Below are 20,546 nucleotides of genomic sequence, written 5' to 3' on the forward strand. Positions count from 1 at the left end.
TGAGGAAGAACTAAAGAGCCTCTTGATGAAAGTGAAAGAGGAGAGTGAAAAGGTTGGCTTAAAGCTCAACATTCAGAAAACTAAGATCATAGCATCCGGTCCCATCAGTTCATGGCAAATAGATGGGGAAACAGTGGCTGACTTTATTTTTCTGGGTTCCAAAATCACTGCAGATGGTGATTGCAGCCATGAAATTAAAAGACGCTTGCTCCTTGAAAGAAAAGTTATGACCAACCTAGACAGAATATTAAAAGGCAGAGACATTACTTTACCAACAAAGGTCCATCTAGTCAAGGCTATGGTTTTTCCAGTGGTCATGTATGGATGTGAGAATTGGACTATAAAGAAAGCTGAGTGCGGAAGAATTGATGCTTTTGAACTGTGGTGTTGGAGAAGACTCTTGAGAGTCCCTTGGACTGCAAGGAGATCGAACCAGTCCATCCTAAAGGAAATCAATCCTAAATATTCATTGGAAGGACTGATGCTGAAGCTGAAACTCCAATACTTTGGCCACGAAGAGCTGACTCATTGGAAAAGACCCTGATACTGGGAAAGATTGAAGTCAAGAGGAGAAGGGGACGACAGAGGAGGAAATGGTTGGATGGCATCATCAACTCAATGGACATGAGTTTGGGTAAACTCTGGGAGTTGGTGATGGACAGGAAGGCCTGGCGTGCTGTGGTCCATGGGGTTGTAAAGAGTCGGACACGACTGAGCGACTGAACTGAATGCCGTGTAATAACTCTCTTTTTCTAAACTGTTAAATGTAAATATGGTTACTAACTAGATATTTAACTTTCATTGGATAGAGAACACATGCCTGATACTCTCAAGTCTCACTGCCCATCCCCAACTCCAGTATTTTACAGTGTTCATTTTAAGTCTTACTGTAGGGTAGAATACTAAGGCTACTTTAAGTTCTGAAGCCGTACTTGATAAAGTCAGCAGGGACCTCTGAATAGCCAGATTGCTTGGACACTTTTTTTACCTCTCTCAGATCTTTGTCACTGGTAGCGATTTCCATTTCTTTGAAACGTCCTTCTCCATTGGCTTGCTGACATCTCTTAATTCTTGTAGTATAACAGGATTCTTCACTTTCTGATGGCTTCTTAAAAAACTTGATATCTGTCAATGTTCTATCGTTTACTGTCTACTCTCCTTTTATCTTCCCATTATATACCTTCTTCCAAAGTGTCTTTCACCACTTATGGTTTGAAACACTACTACCTATTTACTAATTTTCTCAAATTCTTTCCTTACATCAAATCCATCTCTTAAGCTTCTGATCTATATATTCAATTACCTTCTTTATCGTATATCTTTATTTAAATGTCTTATAGCCACTTCAGGTCAAAAGATTTAAAACTGAACTAATTATATTCCTGCCTATCCCCCTTTTCCCCCCCTCTTCTTCTCCTATATTTTCTGTCCAAGTAAATGTTATTACCATGAACCAAAAACTTGTGAATCAACTATTTTCTCCCATGTCCCACATCTAGTCAGTCGTTCTTGGTTTCAAAAATTTGTGTGGAGGCTGGTCAGAATACCCATCAGTAAAAAGTCTACAAATAACAAATGCTGGAAAGAGTGTAGAGAAATTGAACCCTTCTACACTGTTGGTGGGAATGTGAGTTGGTGCAGCCACTATGGAAAACAGTATGGAGTTTCCTTTAAAAACTAAAAATAGAATTGCTGTATAATCCAGCAATCCTACTGGTCATATACCTGGACAAAACTATAATTCAGAAAGAGGGTACTCCTATGTTCCTAGCAGCACTATTCACAAAAGCCAAAACATGGAAACATCCTGTCCATTCATTGGTAGATGAATGAATAAAGAAGATGTGATACATATATACAATGGAATACTACTCAGTGATAAAAGAGAACAAAATAATGCCATTTGCAGAAACATGGATGCAACTAGAGATTATAATACTAAGTGAAATAAGTCAAAAAGAGAAAAACACTATATGATATCACTTATATGTGGAATCTAAAATTATGCCACAGATGAACTGATATACAAAACAGAAACAGACTCACAGAGATCAGATTTGTGGTTGCCAAGAGGAGAGGGCGAGGGAAAGAGATGAACTGCACCTTCAGTTCAGTTCAGTTCAGTCGCTCAGTCGTGTCCGACTCTCCGCGACCCCATGAATCACAGCATGCCAGGCCTCCCTGTCCATCACCAACTCCCGGAGTTCACTCAAACTCATGTCCACAGAGTCGGTGATGCCATCCAGCCATCTCATTCTCTGTCGTCCCCTTCTCCTCCCGCCCCCAATCCTTCCCAGCATCAGACTCTTTTCCAGTGAGTCAACTCGTCGCATGAGGTGGCCAAAGTATTGGAGTTTCAGCTTCAGCATCAGTCCTTCCAATGAACACCCAGAATTGATCTCCCTTAGAATGGACTGGTTGGATCTCCTTGCAGTCCAAGGGACTCTCAAGAGTCTTCTCCAACACCACAGTTCAAAAGCATCAATTCTTCGGCGAACAGCCTTCTTCACAGTCCAACTCTCACATCCATACATGACCACGTGAAAAACCATAGCCTTGACTAGACGGACCTTGGTTGGCAAAGTAATGTCTCTGCTTTTTAATATACTATCAAGGTTGGTCATAACTTTCCTTCCAAGGAATAAGCGTCTTTTAATTTCATGGCTGCAATCCGCATCCGCAGTGATTTTGGAGCCCAAAGAAATAAAGTCTGACACTGTTTCCACTGTTTTTCCATCTATTTCCCATGAAGTGATGGGACCAGATGCCATGATCTTTGTTTTCTGAATGTTGAGCTTCAAGCCAACCTTTTCACTCTCCTCTTTCACTTTCATCAAGAGGCTTTTGAGTTCCTCTTCACTTTCTGCCATAAGGTGCTGAGAGAAATATCAATAACCTCAGAACTGCACCTTGGAGGTTGGTAAATGTAGACTATTTCATTTAGAATGGATATAAGACAAGGTCTAGTGTATAGCACTGGGAGCTGTATCCAGTCTCCTAAGATAAAACATAATTGAAAAGAATATTTTAAAAAATGTGTTGTGTGTTTGTGTATAACTCAATCACTGTGCTGTACAGCAGAGATTGGCACAACATTACAAATCAGCTGTATTTTTTTTTTTGTATTTGAATTTTTAAAAGTTTGTGTGTTGGACTTTTTAAATTGCAGTGTAGATCCACTTTAAATGGACTTTTTAAATTGCAGTGTAGATCCACTTTAAAAGCATATATGAAGAAATTTAGTATATGGAAGTATATGAAAATGGAACAACTCCTCTTAAAGGAGGGAGGTGTAGTGTTCCACCTACTTGGCCAGTTTCTTCCCCACCTGCTCAGTAAATATTGAGTGGAATTGTTACTCTAAATTGCTTCACTACCTGTTTTATGACCTTGAATGTGTCAATCTCTCAATTATGTAATATAGGGGTTATACACTTTTCTACCTAATTTAACAGCATGTTTTTAGGATCAAAAGAGGCAGTGAATGCTGTTTTTTAGATTTAGAACTTTATAAAAAGTCCTGGCGTGCTGTAGTTCATGGGGTCGCGGAGAGTCGGATACGACTGAGCGACTGAACTGAACTGAACTGAACTGATAGGTCCTCACATAGGCCTCTCTTCCAAACACTGTTACTTGGAGGGTTAGGTTTCAACATAAGAATTTGTGGGGTATTCAAATATTCAGTCTGTAGCATCTTTTGACTTAAATGTAAAGATGTTTGACAAGCCTTGACTATATGAATACTTATTTGTAACATTATTTTAAATGCTGAAACATTGGAAACAACCTGTAAGTCTAGCAGTAGATGATTGCTTAAATAAAATTTGGTATGTCTGTTTAATTGTTTGAATATTAACAACTGTGATATCATAAATGAATATTTACTGACAGATTTTCAGTGTATTGAATGAAATGAGCAGATATGTGACTTGATTAATGCATACATGGTGATGTGAACATATAGGCAAAGAACATGGTATGAGTGACCTGTGCTAGCTTATGTTAGTATTAATCTCAAAATATTGGGATTTTTTTAGTAAGGAAAAGGATATAGTTTCTTCTCCTTTTAATATTCTTACCTAGAAAAGTATCATCATTTATCTATCTTTCCTTTACCAAAAAAAAGTCCATTAAGACAATAATTGCTATAATTTGTACATGTTACATGTACATATTGTCTGTTACATGAGCTTCAGAATTGTAAGCTGTGTGTAGTGTGTTCAGGCAAAGTTCCAGCACTCAGGCTTGACTCGGAGGAAGGAGTCGAGCTGCATAGGAACAGTGAATATTTACAAATACTACCTAAGATTGTTTAAACCCTTGATGTTTTTCCCTTTGTTGCCTGGAGAAGGAAATAAAGCTAAGAGATAGGTGGATGTCTTTTAGCGTCTTTGTTTTCCTTACCATTTGGGATATTCTTACTAAAGGGTAATTTATTTGTTGAAGGTTAGTTTGTTTGTAATATAGGCTTTGACAGCACAGTACTTGATGAAATTGTTTGAGAGAGCCATTGCCTTCCTATTTGTATTACTAAAGAAGGCCCAAGTAGAACTGCTTGGAAATTACAAAGTAGTACTATTTACAGGTTCATGTAAAGAACTTATTTTTGAATGAATCAAATTATCCATTAATAAAACAGGCCAGAAGGTACAGGCTTGTAAGAAGTACACACAGACTCACAGTAATACTACTATACTTTCTGCAATCCCACGGCCCATAAATGTGATGTCCTAACCTTGTAATTCTAAATGAATTTCTCATTCTATGATACTGTACTATTTGTAGCTTGTGCCTTTTTTCCACCCACTCTCATGGTTTAAAGTTGTCTCTAATATTAAAATACTAATTATAGTTTTACCAGAACAATTCTCCTTACAAAACTAAATTTCATTTGCTACTCCTTGAGTGTCTGTAAGAATGACAGTATTAATAGTAAGGGAGGGCTAAGTGTAAACATGAACAAAATTGATAATTACTGTCACAAAATGATAACTAGTTATATATAAGCCAGATCTTGATCTTACAACTTGTACGGTAAGCAACGCATTAGAAATACAAGTAAAAGTTCAAGAATAGTGTTATAATCTTATGGATGTGCTATGAAGGTTTAACTATTTTAGAGGCTTTTGTGGGGTTGGTGGTTCATTTTCTTGTGAAATGCTTGTATGATTTGAAGGGTAATCCTCTTAAAAAGAGTGTCTTAAGGTTTATGAGATTTTTTAAAAAACACTTTCTTCAACATAGAAATGACAGTTTATTAAGAGTCATTTGAATTTGTTGTCTTTCAGAAATCGAGCTATAGCAGATTATCTTCGTTCAAATGGCTATGAAGAAGCATATTCAGTTTTTAAAAAGGAAGCTGAATTAGATATGGTATGTTTGACTTTTTACAGTTGCTCATATAGTTGATGAGTAGATTTTATTGAAGTATCAATAGTTAGCAGTCACCTCAGTTATTCAAAATCTTGTCATTTGTTATTATGGTTTTCAGTTCAGTTCAGTCGCTCAGTCGTGCCCGACTCTCCGCGACCCCATGAATCACAGCACGCCAGGCCTCCCTGTCCATCACCAACTCCCGGAGTTCACTCAAACTCATTTCCACAGAGTCAGTGATGCCATCCAGCCATCTCATTCTCTGTCGTCCCCTTCTCCTCCCGCCCCCAACCTTTCCCAGCATCACAGTCTTTTCCAGTGAGTCAACTCGTCGCATGAGGTGGCCAAAGTATTGCAGTTTCAGCTTGGTACTAAACCTGAAATTCACCCACTGACACACACCTTCTTTGTATAATCAGATAATTTTAGTAATGTTTGGGCTTAGAGATTTTGTATTTGGCTTGAGCTTTTGTATTTGAGCCCTCCTTTCTTTCTTTCTTTTAAAATCTACTTTTTTTTTCTCTCTAGAATGAAGAGTTAGATAAGAAATATGCTGGTCTTTTGGAAAAAAAGTGGACATCTGTTATTAGATTACAAAAGAAGGTAACAAAATCTTTTTCTTTTAGTTGTATTCAGAGTATTATATTAAATATAAACTTTGAAAGTATCAACATAATAAATTTTTTTCTGTGTTAGCAATTATGTTTAACCTTAAAAAGATAAATAAAAATACATTTCTATGCATTATGACATATACAGACCATTGCTGATACATTGCTAACTTACGCAAACAGGAGTACTGGCTGGGTTGAATGTAACACAGCCCTGACTTCAAGGAATTGGTACTGAAGAACCCATTTATACACTTAGATGGGAAGAACACATGGAACCAATATGATGCTAGGAAAAGAGCACGAAAATGTGCTCTTAGACGTCATTTTCTTCTCTGAGCTTTGATCTGTTAAGTGAGGGCAATAAGTAATATTCTGGTCCTAAAATTTGTACTTTCACTAGGCAAAGTTCAGAATGAATAATATTGTTATAACATGATTTAATCCATAAAATCCCTTATTAGGAAAAGTGCCTGGCACATAGATGTCAGTAGTGTTAGCTTTTACTATGAATATTCTGGTTAACAGGTACAATGTAAATGGAGTTTGGAAAAACTTTACTAAGGGTGGCAGAATTAGAAGGGATCAAGATAGGTTTCCTACTCTTCCTCAAGTCGTATCCAGCACCTTCCAAATTCTTCTTAAAGGGTTAAGACACAGTTGCATTGAGTTTTTCTCAGTGTGCTGTTTTGTCACCCCACTAAGATTTTAGTGATATGTAATATAGATAATTTTCAGTTAAATCTAACAAATGCTTTGTAAATTGCTAAAATTTTATTCTGCATATGTGGATGCAAAATAAAGGTCGTTTTTAAAAGTACCAAATATACAATTTTTATCAGAATCTATCTGTATATAACTGCTGTGTGTTCCTTCTTAAGGTTATGGAATTAGAATCAAAACTAAATGAAGCAAAAGAAGAATTTACGTCGGGTGGACCTCTTGGTCAAAAAAGAGACCCAAAAGAATGGATTCCCCGTCCACCAGAAAAATACGCATTGAGTGGTCATAGGAGTCCAGTCACTCGAGTCATTTTCCATCCTGTGTTCAGTGTTATGGTCTCTGCTTCAGAGGATGCTACAATTAAGGTAGTTTTTCTTTCAAAATTGAAAGATGTACAATAGGATAATTGATGAAAGCAACTTTAATGTTAATTTGAGAAAATTGGGTGTCATCAATTTAACATTGGACAATAATAGGTCACTTAGTACTTGAATAACTTTTCTTCTTGAAGACTGGAAGTATAAGTATTTGCCTTATTTATAAGCAGGAGGAGAAGGGGATGACAGAAGATGAGATGGTTGGATGGCATCACCAACTCAATGGACGTGGGTTTGGGTGGACTCCAGGAGTTGGTGATGGACAGGGAGGCCTGGCATACTGTGGTTCATGGGGTTGCATAGAGTCAGACATAACAGAGCGATGGAACTGAACTGAACTGATAAGCAGAAGTGATGGATGCAAATATAGGATTATAAAACTGGTAATTCAGGGGATGAATATATTGTGCAGAAGAATTCAATAGAGGACTTTTTAAATTAGGAAAAAAGTTGTTTTTATAGTTTCCTTTGATTCATACGCAGTACACTGACAGTTGTATAACCACGTACAGAAAGATAAGTAAAACATAGTTTTAAAATTTTAAGTAGGTTTCTCTATCTAAAGGTTATTTCAGATTAAGTTCTAGATTTTAACTTTCATTTGTAGAGGTATAGCTAAGAAAATGTGAGTAGATTGCCAAGATTGTTCTTGTCATATAGCAACAGTCAGCATATAATGCAGGCATGACTTAAATATATGTACTTAACCCGTTCTTCAAATTAAACAGGTTGTATGTTTTCCTTTTGTGGTTTCTTTAGTTTCTAATTCAATGGCTTCCTTTCTTCCTATGGGCTGATGATGGATGGGGCATGCTGCCAAGTGATTTGAAGACAGTCTTATATACCTACTTGCATTACATATTTCTGTAGGCTGAGATGACTACCTAATACACTAATATGTTGCTGTCTTTCAAATTATGTTGACATGTATTTAATTTATTAACTTCATGATAGTCTTGTCTACTAAAAACTGCACTCCTGTCATGAAGCATGGGGTTAAGATAGGCTTGTGAAATAGATGGAAAGTTCAGTCTTAACCTTTGATTTTGCAGCAGTGGTATAAAAACGTAAACAAAACTGCTAAGGTGCCATCTATTGGGTCAACTTTAAAATATTACAAATGGAAGTTTTAGAAGCTTGACATGTAACCATAGCACATATCTCAACAACTACTAAAATTCTCTCTTCCATTTAGTCTTTATTTAATGTGTACACATGGCTGTTTTGTTAATGACAAGCATTTGTATTTTTTATTTCCTTTTTTGATTAAACTTATTTTAGAAATACTTTTCTTTGTTTCTAATGGAATCATCATTTTTTGTCATTTTTAATGACAGTATTTTAATTGCATCATTTAAATATCTGAAACATTATTTCTAGTTGTCACTTAGAATTAGTTCTTAAATATTAAGAAAAATAAACAGCAAACAAAACTGAAAAAATACCTTCAGTTAGTAAAGCAGAGGACAGATTGCCAACTTTATAGAGTTCAAACAAGTATGATAAACAGTAGCATCTCAATAGAAAAAATGGACTATATGACATGAACAGGTAATTCATAGAGGAAGGAAAAATAACCAACAGTAGAGCTTTGGCCTCATTACTAATAGTAGAAAATGTTAGTCACTCAGTCATGTCCAACTCTTTGCGACCTCATGGATTGTAGCCCTCCAGGCTCCTCTGTCCGTGGAATTCTCACTAGAACCAACAATAGAGCTTTGGCCTCATTACTAAGAGTAGAAGAAATGTAAATTAAAATACATGTCAAATCTAGCAAGCTATTTTACTTTTTATGTTTTACTTATTTTTTATTTTATTTTCATTTTTGTCTGTGCTGGGTGGTCATTGCTGTGCTGGCTTTTCTTTAGTTGTGGCAAACAGGAGGTACTCTAGGGCATTGTGTGGGCTTCTCATTGTGATGGCTTCTCTTGCTGTGGAGTGCAGGCTGCAGTAGTTGTGGCATGTGAGCTCAATAGTTGCAGCTGCCAGGCTCTAGAGCACAGGCTAGTTGTGGACACACGGACTTAGTTGGCTCCACAGCCTGTGGAATCTTCCTGGATGAGGGCAAAACTGTGTCTCTTGCATTGGCAGGTGGATTCTTGACAACTGAGCCACCAGGGAAGCCCCAATATTTTACTTTTTAAATGAGAATTCCCAGTTGTGGTAAGAATTTGATGAAGCAGGCATTGTCATTACATTTCATACAGTCTTACAGGAGAACAATTTTAGGGATATATGAAGGGCTAAAAAACTTGGTTTTTGACTCAAAATTCTTTTTCAGCCATCACTGTCAGACCTAAGTATTTCAGAATGAGGATGGATATTTTCAGTATCCAAAGGTTTTCACTATAATGTTTTCTACAGTAATGAAAAAAATTTTCCTTTTGTTTAGAAAATAATAGGAATTACTTCTGAAAGAACATTTGCCAGTAAGTTTTTAATGGCGTGGAAAAATTCTTACGATAAGACACAAAGGGAAAAACAGGTTAATGACGTATACATAGTCACTGTACTTTTAAAAAAAAAACAGCATAGAAAAAATGGGAAAATCATGCCATTGGTAGAACAGTGGATATTTTTATTGCCTTTATATCAGTACATTATCGATTTTTTTATCATGAGCATTTATTTTATAATCATACAAAAGGTAAATACCCAGTAGAGAAAAAATTGGTTATCTTTAATTCCTGACATTTATAAACACTACATTACCGTGTTTGCTTACCATTTATGAAGAGACACGGTTCTGGGTATATTTATTAATATTTTAGAGGAAGGTGCTTCAGTGTTCTTTAATGAATGCATGGAAACAAAGTTAACTGAAATGGAAGTGAACTTCAAGGTCACACCTTACCATTCAGAATGTAAAGTATTCGCCTGAACTCTTGGTGTTGAAACAGTTAGATACCAAAATAGGTAAAGATAATACAAAAAAAGTCCTGTAGACTGATACAATAACATTCATGAACATAAATGCAAAATCCTTAACGAATTATAAGCAAATTGAATCCAGCAGTTCATAAAAGGAGTAATTAGTATGTCATAACCAAGTAGGGTTCATCCCAAAATGCAAGATTGGTTCGATATTTAAAAATTAATTGGTGTGATATACCATATCAGTTAAAGCAGTTCTTCTCCCTTGAGTTCAGGGATCAGTGATCACTTAAATCCACCTTTGTATTAGAGTGCCTAGCCAGTGCAGTAGAGAAGAAATAAAAGGCATACAGATTGGAAAGGAAGAAATATTACCTGCAAATGTTACTAAGATAACATGATTTTCTGTGTAGAAAATCCCAAGGATTCTTCAGAAATTTGCTAGAAGTATGACTGAATTTAAACAGAATGACAAGATATAAGGTCAATATATGAAAAGTAATTATTTCTATAAACTAGAATAATTGAAAATTGAAATTCTAGAGTATATTTTTGTGTGCATTTTTTTTGCATAGTTGCATACTTTTGTGTTTTTTTATGTAACATTATTATATCCATGCCACAGATTCCTTACTGTAGCAAATTTTATATCTGTGTGGTAATTTCCCTAATATTGGATGTTTAAATTGTTTCTAGATTTCAAAATGCATTTTCTAAGTTTCTTTAAATTGGTTGAAATACACCCTATCGCAGATATATTTTATTATGGTAAGAATAGAATCAGCCATTTGATTTTAGAGCATGTACATAATTAGTGTTAAGTTACAGATTTAAGACTAGCATTTGACCACCAGAATAGAGTTCACTGTGTTCTTGAGATGTGTTTATAATAATAATTACTTTTGATAGTTCATTATTTTTATCATCTTAGAAAAATTATCTTTAAAAATGTGACTGTGGCTCAATGCTTTTAGATCAAAATGACCATATGCTTCTGTTAATCTGCTATTTAAAGACAGTTACATCTTGTGAAGTCTTTCCTTGGCTTCTTAGATGTCTGAGCTCTGCTTGTCTAGTAGAATTGGGTATTCCTTCATCATTCCCCTAATATTCTACATATAATTCATGTCATAGGCTCATGAAATTTTTTTTTCTTTTTTTGGTACTTACATTTACTTTTTAACTTGTTTGTGGCTTGCTGTCAGGCTGAGACGGGACTCTGTTCTGTGGCAGTCACTAGCGTGATTAGATTTGTGGTGGATACTTACTAAATGTGGTTTTAGAGGTTTATTTAATAATCATTTTTCTCTGTAGAGAAAAGACCAATTTATGCTTGAAGATGTAATAATTCCAAGGCAGTTATCCTTTGTTACTTGCTTGGTTAGTCAGTATAGTGCCACACTGGCCTGCAAATGTGAACTGAGAAAGGAATGATGTGATGCTAACTGATTTTCTGTTCACTTGACAGGTGTGGGATTATGAGACTGGAGATTTTGAACGAACTCTTAAGGGGCATACAGACTCTGTACAGGATATTTCATTCGACCACAGTGGCAAGCTTCTGGCTTCATGTTCTGCAGATATGACCATTAAGCTATGGGATTTTCAGGGCTTTGAATGCATCAGAACCATGCATGGTAAGGGGTAGAGAATAGCATTTTGATACTGGTTTCTAACATAGTATTGCAGGGGGAAGGAGGATAATGTTTTCTAACAGTGTGCAGGTTCCCTTCCTTCAATCCTATTGTGTCAGTGGAGGAGCATATGATATAGATAATCCATGGATAGTCATGGTCATTGAGAGTTGTCTCTGTTTCGAGGTTTTAAGTATCTCTTCATGCTTGTGTGCTCAGTCGCTTTAGTTGTATCCGAGTCTTTGCGACCCTGTGGACTGGAGCCCACCAGGCTTCTCTGTCCATGGGATTCTCCAGGCAAAAATACTGGAATAGGTTGCCATTTCCTTCTCTAGGGGATCTTCCCAACCCAGGGTTTGAATCTGCGTCTGCTGTGTCTTCTGCATGGCAGGTGGATTCTTTACCACTGAGCCACTGGGGAAGTATCTCTTAGTGGTTATAAAATACTTATTTTCAGAAATATTTTTGGATGAGAAAATCTATCCGTTCTTGAGAAAAAGAGAAAATGAAGTTACTGAGGTGGTTTTTTTATTTCTGTTTTCCATTTTTCTCAGTTGGGAAACTGAAGTTAGAGGATAGATACAGTAAAAGCTGGAACCCAGGTTCCCTTGCTCACTGTTTAATATTCCACATACACTGTAGTCTCATTGTTATCTTCTCCTTGTCCTGGAGACTATTTTCTGAAGCAGTTTGGCTTTCTGGAAAGAGCATGGGCTTTGAAAGCAGATACCTGGATTCCGAGTCCTACTTGTTTACTTACGGCATTAGGAAATTTTAACCTCTTTAATCTGTAAGATTAATAAAACTTAAGTATTGAATTAAGAATTGAAGCCATAAGGCTTCTGAGGATAAAATGAGATTGTATGCTTGAATCATCTGGTTTAGTACCTGGTACATAGGAGGTGGTCCCTAAATAAGGATTTTTGTTGTTTTTTAAAACATGATGAAATATGGATGTTTGGATTTTATATAAGGAACACATACTGTGTTAAACTATTTTTAAATAGATTATCCAGTGATGTTAGCACATGAGAAAGCTATGCAATTACATAGATGGTGTAATTTGAATATTATGTCCCCCACTCCCCAATTTAAGTGCATTAGGGAAGTTTACCAGTTAAAGGAGTTTTATTGAATCCTTTCGTAAAATCTCTGTTTTGTTAGGTAGCCTGTATCTTATTGCTCTGACTTAAAGAGTTCTTTCCAATCATTGTATATTCCTTTAAATGATGTGATACTTAAGAGAATATTCTGGGACTTTTTTTTGCCATAGGGTAGCTAGTTAGCATTATGAATAATGTTTTCTTTTTTTTTTTTTTTTTGCTCCTGTGCACATCAACACAAAAAAGAAAGCTTTCAACCACTAGTTTCTACATAGAGCCAAATGCCTATTTTTCTTATCCATTCTGTTCATCTCTGTAAATCTTATTTCTATTTTATATGTTAGAATAGCAACCATGGAAATTTTTGTTTTGTTTTTTAGTGCTCAAAAACGTATGGTGTATTAGTATATTCAAATGCTGATGGTACCGATTACCTGTGATTTTAACACATTGGCTGGGGGGTTTTTGCAGAAATGAATACCCTATGGCATTAATAGGTCTCTAGTCAATAACGTGTTAAAACAGTTGTGCAGGTTGAAATGTAAATTGAGCTGGCTACTTATTTCATTGTGAATTGTTTTATTAGTTACTAATTCCTTAACATTCCATTACATTTTTGTGTAAATCCAAGTTTCTTATCAAATTTAACTGTGTTTTGTGTTTTAGGCCATGACCACAATGTTTCTTCAGTAGCCATCATGCCCAATGGAGATCATATAGTGTCTGCCTCAAGGGATAAAACTATAAAAATGTGGGAAGTGCAAACTGGGTAAGCAGATTTGGTTGAAAAGGCATCAGCTTAAAGAAATAATATTCAACAAAAAGTCCAAAACTATGTTCTGATTATTCTCGTAAATTTGGCTGTAACCCAGAATGATTACCATGACAGTTACATTTTAAAACTTAAGTTTTAATCTCTTAATGTCTACCCAAAAGAAACAGAGAAATTATGGAAGAAACTCTATATCCTTGAGAGCCATTTTCTATGTAATGGCTTATTTTCTCTGTGGTCTTCTTTTAGGTGATCTCTCTGAGTTGAATTAAAATGTAAATAACATTTGTGCAGGTATGCCCCATTAGGCTTAATTTGGTTGTGCTTAGAATTACATGACTGTTATAATAAAACCTTAACCTATTGGTTTTGTCCAGATTAGTAAGAGCATGCCTTTCCCCCAACATGGCTAGAAATACTTTTGTTAGGTTTACTGTGTGTGCTTAGTTAAAAGATTATATTTCTCTCTATTTTTTTCCTTCTAGATTTTGATTTGGGTAGCTCTTTAATGATATTTCCATCAGCTTATTTTAACTGATGTTTGACTTTCCAGCCTGTCTCCCTCTTTTATTAACCGGGAATGTACGTGTATTCTGTTGACTTGCATATGATGCCAATTTTCTTCGTTCCAGTGCATAGCTAGTTTTATATCGCTTCTGGGAAGGGTCCCAATGATTGCCGTTCACAGCATAAATTATTATGTATTTTCACAGCTACTGTGTGAAGACATTCACAGGACACAGAGAATGGGTACGTATGGTGCGGCCAAATCAAGACGGCACTCTGATAGCCAGCTGTTCCAATGACCAGACTGTGCGTGTGTGGGTCGTAGCAACAAAGGAATGCAAGGCTGAGCTTCGAGAACATGAGCATGTGGTAGAATGCATTTCCTGGGCTCCTGAAAGCTCATATTCTTCCATCTCTGAAGCAACAGGATCTGAGGTACTATATGACTTGTGTTATTTCATGATTTTGTGGCTGTTATTATTTGAGAACCTTAAATGACCTTCCCCGAGTCTCTGTTTCATGCCATTAGTTAGTTCAGTCGCTCAGTCGTGTCTGACTCTTCGCGACCCCATGAATCACAGCATGCCAGGCCTCCCTGTCCATCACCAACTCCCAGAGTTCACTCAAACTCATGTCCACAGAGTCGGTGATGCCATCTAGCCATCTCATTCTCGGTCGTCCCCTTCTCCTCCCGCCCCTAACCTTTCCCAGCATCAGAGTCTTTTCCAGTGAGTCAACTCGTCGCATGAGATGGCCAAAGTATGATAAAATCTTCATCCAGAATTCTAAGTCTTGAAATTCTTTCCAACTTGCAGATAGATGTGTTTATATTTTTTAACCAGTGATTATTGTTGCTGTCAGTTGACCTTTGATGTGTGCTAGGGTTAGGGTGAGTGGTCATTTAAATTAATCATAAATTATAATTGTCCCTGTTTTAAGAGTATACCAATACAAAATAAACTTATGGGAGAAGTTAAAGTCATCTTCTAGGAGAATAGCTTTTCTCAGAATTTCAGTGATGGTCCAGTGGTTAAAAGACTCAGCTTCCTGATCAGGGAACTGAGATCCCACATGCCATGTGACATGGCCAAAAGATAAAAACAAGGATACCATTTGTTTTAAATGAAGAATATTTCATATGGAGGCGTCTGATATTCTTGATCATTTGTGCTCCTCATGATCTCATTCTTTGTAATTAATACTTTTAAAATTACAGAATAATTATTTCTGTAAATAAGTTGTATGAGCCAAAATTGACATTTCTTTTTCATAGCAACGTTCCTATTGTGGGTTTTTTTTTCTTTTAATTTTAATAAATGAAGACTCTGTCACCCTCACCTACCCCCACCAGTTATTTTTCAAAATCAAGCTTTCTTGGTAATCTCTTCCTAATTGGCTGGCTAGTGTTTGTTGTTGTTTGTTTGTTTTTTACTGCCACCTGGTGGTGGTTACTTCCTATGTCATAGACTCATTGCGGCTGGGGTAGTAACAGTCGTATCCAACTCTTTGTGACCTTGGATGAATAAGTTCTGGATATCTAATGTACAGCATGGTGACTAACAGTACTGTATTGTATATTTGAAATTTGCTGAGAGGGTACATCTTCAGTGTTCTTTTCACAGAACACACACAAATGTGGTAATGTGACGTGATGATTGTGTTAATTAGCTTGATTGTAGTAATCATTTGTATACATAGCTCAGAACATAAGTGGTATGCCTAAAATACATATAGTTTTTGTTTGTCAAAAAATGCGTTTTTACAAAATTAGAAATACAGATCATTATTGGGTAGTTGTCGTTAAAGTTACCTAACTTCTTGCCCAGGAAATTTGATTTTTATATATTTTCTATAGACTAAAAAAAGTGGCAAACCTGGGCCATTCTTACTGTCTGGATCCAGGGACAAGACTATCAAGATGTGGGATGTCAGTACTGGCATGTGCCTTATGACCCTGGTGAGTTTGCATAATTTCACTGCTGCTTTTGCATTTTTACTTTGTGCGTATCTTTTGGGGTCAGGTGCCTTGTGATTTCCTAGTAAATCTGAATTAAGTTCTAAAATAACTTCTTTATAAAGATACTTTTTGGTTAAGAGCATGGTTACAGTGATATGGAGGTTATTTCTATAGAATATTACATTATACAGTGGATCTGCAAAGCCAGTCAGTGCTAGGAGGGAGATTCTAGCCATTGTATCTCTAAAATTATGTAATATCTCCTATGAAATATGTGGAAAACAAATATTACAGACTCATTTATATTTTTTGAAACTATGCTTCTTGGTCTCATATTTACTTTTAAAATGGATCCTTTTAACTTACTGTCTATTCTCATGTTCCAGTTTTATTTGGTTATTTTAAGCATTCAGAAATGAACAGTATTAGCTCTGTGACTTGGAAATCTTTATTTCATTTAGGAGCCTATTTCATCTAGATTTTAGTATGAGGATATATAAATTATAAGAAGATATTATGAACTTTCTTGTTTGCCTTCAGGAGTTCTAAGGGGGTCCATGGACATTAATCCAGTGGCAACTTTTATAATTTGGCATGAATGTTTGTTTAGAGGTTCTTTAGGTGTTAATTGTATCTTGAAGCAACTATGTATGGGATATGGTAGACACATATGGAAGTATCATCAGGAACTGATTGGCATTCTTAGAATGCTAGATTTCTAATAAAAAAAATAGATATGCAGTATATTTTAAAAAGAAGAACTGATTAAAAAATTTCCTCTCAGTATTCTGAGCTGAGTTCAAATATACTATGTTGCTGTTTGAAAACATGATCTACATTTAAAAATCAGAAAGCATGTGCTCTCTTCTTCTGGAACAACACAGGTCACCATTAATTTCCCTGGAGGTTTCTGCCTCCTGTTTTTCAAATGAAAGAGGATTCTTTTTTTCTGCTTTATTTTGGTGTGGCTCCAAGAAACATGGTTTGATTTTTATTGAATCTTCTGCAACTCTAGTGATTGGTGGGTGGCTTTTAGAGATCACTGTAATATAACAAAGTGTTTTAAACAAGAGCAAAGAAGGAAAAGTAAACCAAGGCCAAAAATGTATTGCCTTGGTCATCTTTTTTTTTTTTTTAACTGTTAGCTCTTTTTAGGGGTTCTTTTACAAAAGCAGTATAGTTTATTTACATTGTAGAAAATTTGAGAAATAAACATAAAAAGGAAAGAAAAAAGAAGAAAATCACCCTCAGATCACTTTACCATACCTACTAATTACTATCATTAGATTAGAGCTGTCCATTAGAACTTGGTGTGTTGATGTTCTGCATCTGCTTTGTCCAGCATGGTAGCAACTAGCTGCAGACAGCTATTGAGCATTTGAAATGTGGCTGGTGAGACTGAAAAACTGAATTGTTTAATTTATTGCTAGTTTATATATAAATAGCCATACATGGCTAATGGCTATTCTGTTGGACTGGACTATTCTAAACTCTCTTCTTAAATTACTATGTAGATGAATATGGTGGCCTTTTAAAAACATGTGAACATGGTATACTATACATAGTGCTTTGCAGTAGACTTTTAACTTAGAAGGTATGTGGCATTTGCTCATGTCGTTAGATATACTCAGTACATACAGTGCTTTGTTGAACATCTTTGTTAACTAATTAGTCACCTTACACATTTTCTTTATTATTTCTTCGGATAAATTGTAAGAAATGGAACTGCTGGACAGGGGATATAGGTAGATGAATGGATGAATAAAGAAATGCAATAAATAACTACATATCCTTCATCTAGAGTTGCCAGTTGTCAGCATTTTCTTTTCTCCATGTGTGTATTGTAGATTTTACTGAACAGTTTGAAAGTTACCTGTAGACTCCATGACACTTGACCCCAATATAAAACCTTAATAAAGTTGTCACACTGAAGAAATTTAATACATTATATATTTAAATTTTCTCTAGTTACCCTAGTAGTGTCCTTTGTAACTATTCTAGCCACTATCCAGTTAAGTATTATATGTGTTGCATTTACTGGTCATATCTTGTTAGTTTCCAGTTTCCTTTAATCTAGAAGGATTCCCTAGACTTTTTTCCCCTTGTGCCTTTTTGGCATTGACGTTTTTAGTGCATGTAGTTTCAATCCACTTTGAATAATGCCTTAACTATTTTCATAGATGCTGCTTAAACTATTTATCCCTTTATTAAGTCATACACCTTTTTTTTTTAAGGTGGGTCATGATAACTGGGTACGTGGAGTTCTGTTCCATTCTGGGGGGAAGTTTATTTTGAGTTGCGCTGATGACAAGACCCTGCGTGTGTGGGATTACAAGAACAAGCGATGCATGAAGACCCTCAATGCGCATGAACACTTTGTTACCTCCTTGGGTATGTACGAGTTATGTGGTTTCTGAGCAGTTAGGTTTTGGAGTGCCAGACCTAACAGTTTAATCTGACCCTATGGATGTTTCCAGGTAAGAAATGAAGTTGGGCTTTCAGGGCAGAATAGAGAAGACAGGTTAAAAAAACCTTATGGATTTCTACTGTTTGTTTGAAATTCTCCTTTCCTTAACTCTCTCCATCATCAGCCTTATAATAAAACAGTTAACTTTCTCCATTGCACAACATTGGTTTTGGAAACTAGAATTATGAAGAGGATGCTTACTGACCACTCTGATGGGTAATTTTTCTTCCCTACTAGTTTTTAAGTTTCTCAAAGGAAATGTTAACCTTTTTCCTCTGGCACGTATATACTACCGTGTACTGGGAACTCAGAGAATTGTATTTACATTTAATAAACATCCTCAATATCATCTGGACCTGAATTTAGAATTTAAGATAGTAAATATTTTAGGGTATTATGGATCTAATAATGAAGATGGAGCAGTAGAATAGGGCTAATGTTTAAACCTTACAGAATTGTTGGGAGGATTAAATGAATATAAAGCATTAGTACTAAGCCTTGAGCATAGTAAGTATTCAGTAAATGGCGGCATTGAGGCTGTCCCTGCTGTTAGAATTCAGTGTTTATTCAACCTCAGTTGGAAAGAGGATAGTGGGGGAGGTACTTTTGTTTTAGAGATTTAATATAGGATTTCATTGTTTCAGATTCCCTTACCTAGTTGGTAAGCTTGTGATACATCTGCTTGGGGTGGATATGTGGCTGAATAGAGGAAAAAATGGGTATTCCTGCCATTTGAACGTGTTATTTTGTGCCTTATTAAACATTGTTTGTGGCTCAATCTGATTTTAAAGTAAGCCTTTTCTTTTTTTTTCAGATTTCCATAAGACGGCCCCATATGTGGTTACTGGCAGTGTAGATCAAACAGTAAAGGTGTGGGAGTGTCGTTGATTGAGTCTCATTTGGCCCCTCCTCCCTTTTTTCCTCTGGATGCACTCTGATGATACCATGGTTACCCCATCGAGCTCTGTTTAAATAAATATTGTCCTTTCATGTAAATTATTCTGGATGTAGATTGAGCTTATTAAATGTTACACACAAAGTATTCATGCATGGTGAATCCAAATTGTATACTGTAAATTTACATACGTTGTCTAGAAGTACCATAGGGTTTAAAAACCTGGGCTGGCATTGGTCACACCAGGCCTAAGAAGGCAGAAGTTGAATAAATTGAACTAGGGCACTAAACTGAATAGTTGACAGTGTCATTTTATGTTGGATTATTAATTCCTGTTTTTCTTTCTGCTGTCTGTTGGTGCCTGACTTGATGGCCTCATTTGGGGGAAAGTGGTGGTTATTAGGGCTTTTTCTGAAATGTGTATCTATGTAACATCACTTAAGTGTGCTTAATCTTCTTTAAGGATGTTAGATAATAAGGCTACAATTCAAAATCTTCTGAACCATCTATGTAATTAATGGGGATTACATATTGGAATTTTTGTCATGACACATTTGCCAAATCAGTGGGATACATTTGTTTTGGCAGCCTATCAAGCAAAGGCTAGTGGTATATTTATGTAAGAAAATGATTGTAAATCTGAAATAAGAAAAATCTCAGCAACTAATAACAGATCATTTATTTCATTTGGGTCTTACTGCTTTGTAAACAGGTTAAAAAAAACACTGTAATACTCTAAACTTCTCTTTTCCACACTAGACACACTTCTAGTTGTATTCTCCATACTATTAGACTGTATAGTGATGTGATTCCCAAGTAGATTTTAATCTTCCCATTGAGTGTGTCATGGTACAAATCACTATTTGTTTTTGATGTTTTTTAGGGATGTGCAATGTGCATAACATAATGACAAAGAAATATTGAAAAGGTTATGTTTGCCCATTTTAAGGGAGTGGGAGAAATACAGCAGTTTGTTCTTCAACATGAATCTGATATCGATTTGAACTGTTTTACAAGTTTATTAAAAAAGACAGGGTTTAATGGAGCGTGCATAAAAATGTACTGTGTTTTCACCTTTTGTTTATATATAAATGTTTATGAGTATATAGGCCTATCTAGGTAGATAAGTCTGTATATGTATATATATCACACACACATACAACCTCCATGTCCTTGGGTCCTGGGTTTTTGAAGAAGTGCTAAAACATATAAATAGAATAAATCTTGCTGTGGAAATACCATGCTTTAGAACA

General features: G+C 35.8%; 1 protein-coding gene across 3 annotated transcripts in view; it reads left to right on the forward strand.

Moving 5' to 3' along the window:
* Window positions 1-19,397, forward strand: part of PAFAH1B1 (platelet activating factor acetylhydrolase 1b regulatory subunit 1) — a 66,217-nt gene extending 46,820 nt beyond the window's left edge. For all 3 annotated transcript variants that reach the window (XM_055403669.2, XM_055403653.2, XM_055403662.2), the window contains 9 exons: window positions 5,289-5,373; window positions 5,902-5,976; window positions 6,866-7,072; window positions 11,427-11,595; window positions 13,362-13,464; window positions 14,181-14,409; window positions 15,830-15,931; window positions 18,166-18,322; window positions 19,213-19,397. In XM_055403669.2, coding sequence (XP_055259644.1) covers window positions 5,289-5,373; window positions 5,902-5,976; window positions 6,866-7,072; window positions 11,427-11,595; window positions 13,362-13,464; window positions 14,181-14,409; window positions 15,830-15,931; window positions 18,166-18,322; window positions 19,213-19,286 — 1,201 coding nt within the window. In that variant the 3' untranslated portion in view covers window positions 19,287-19,397. The remainder of the gene's footprint in view (window positions 1-5,288; window positions 5,374-5,901; window positions 5,977-6,865; window positions 7,073-11,426; window positions 11,596-13,361; window positions 13,465-14,180; window positions 14,410-15,829; window positions 15,932-18,165; window positions 18,323-19,212) is intronic.
* The last annotated feature ends 1,149 nt before the right edge of the window (window positions 19,398-20,546 follow it).

The sequence above is a fragment of the Moschus berezovskii genome, chromosome 20 (genome assembly GCF_049115385.1).
Source record: "Moschus berezovskii isolate FMDL1 chromosome 20, NW_MosBer_1.0, whole genome shotgun sequence".
Taxonomy (NCBI): Eukaryota; Metazoa; Chordata; class Mammalia; order Artiodactyla; family Moschidae; genus Moschus; species Moschus berezovskii.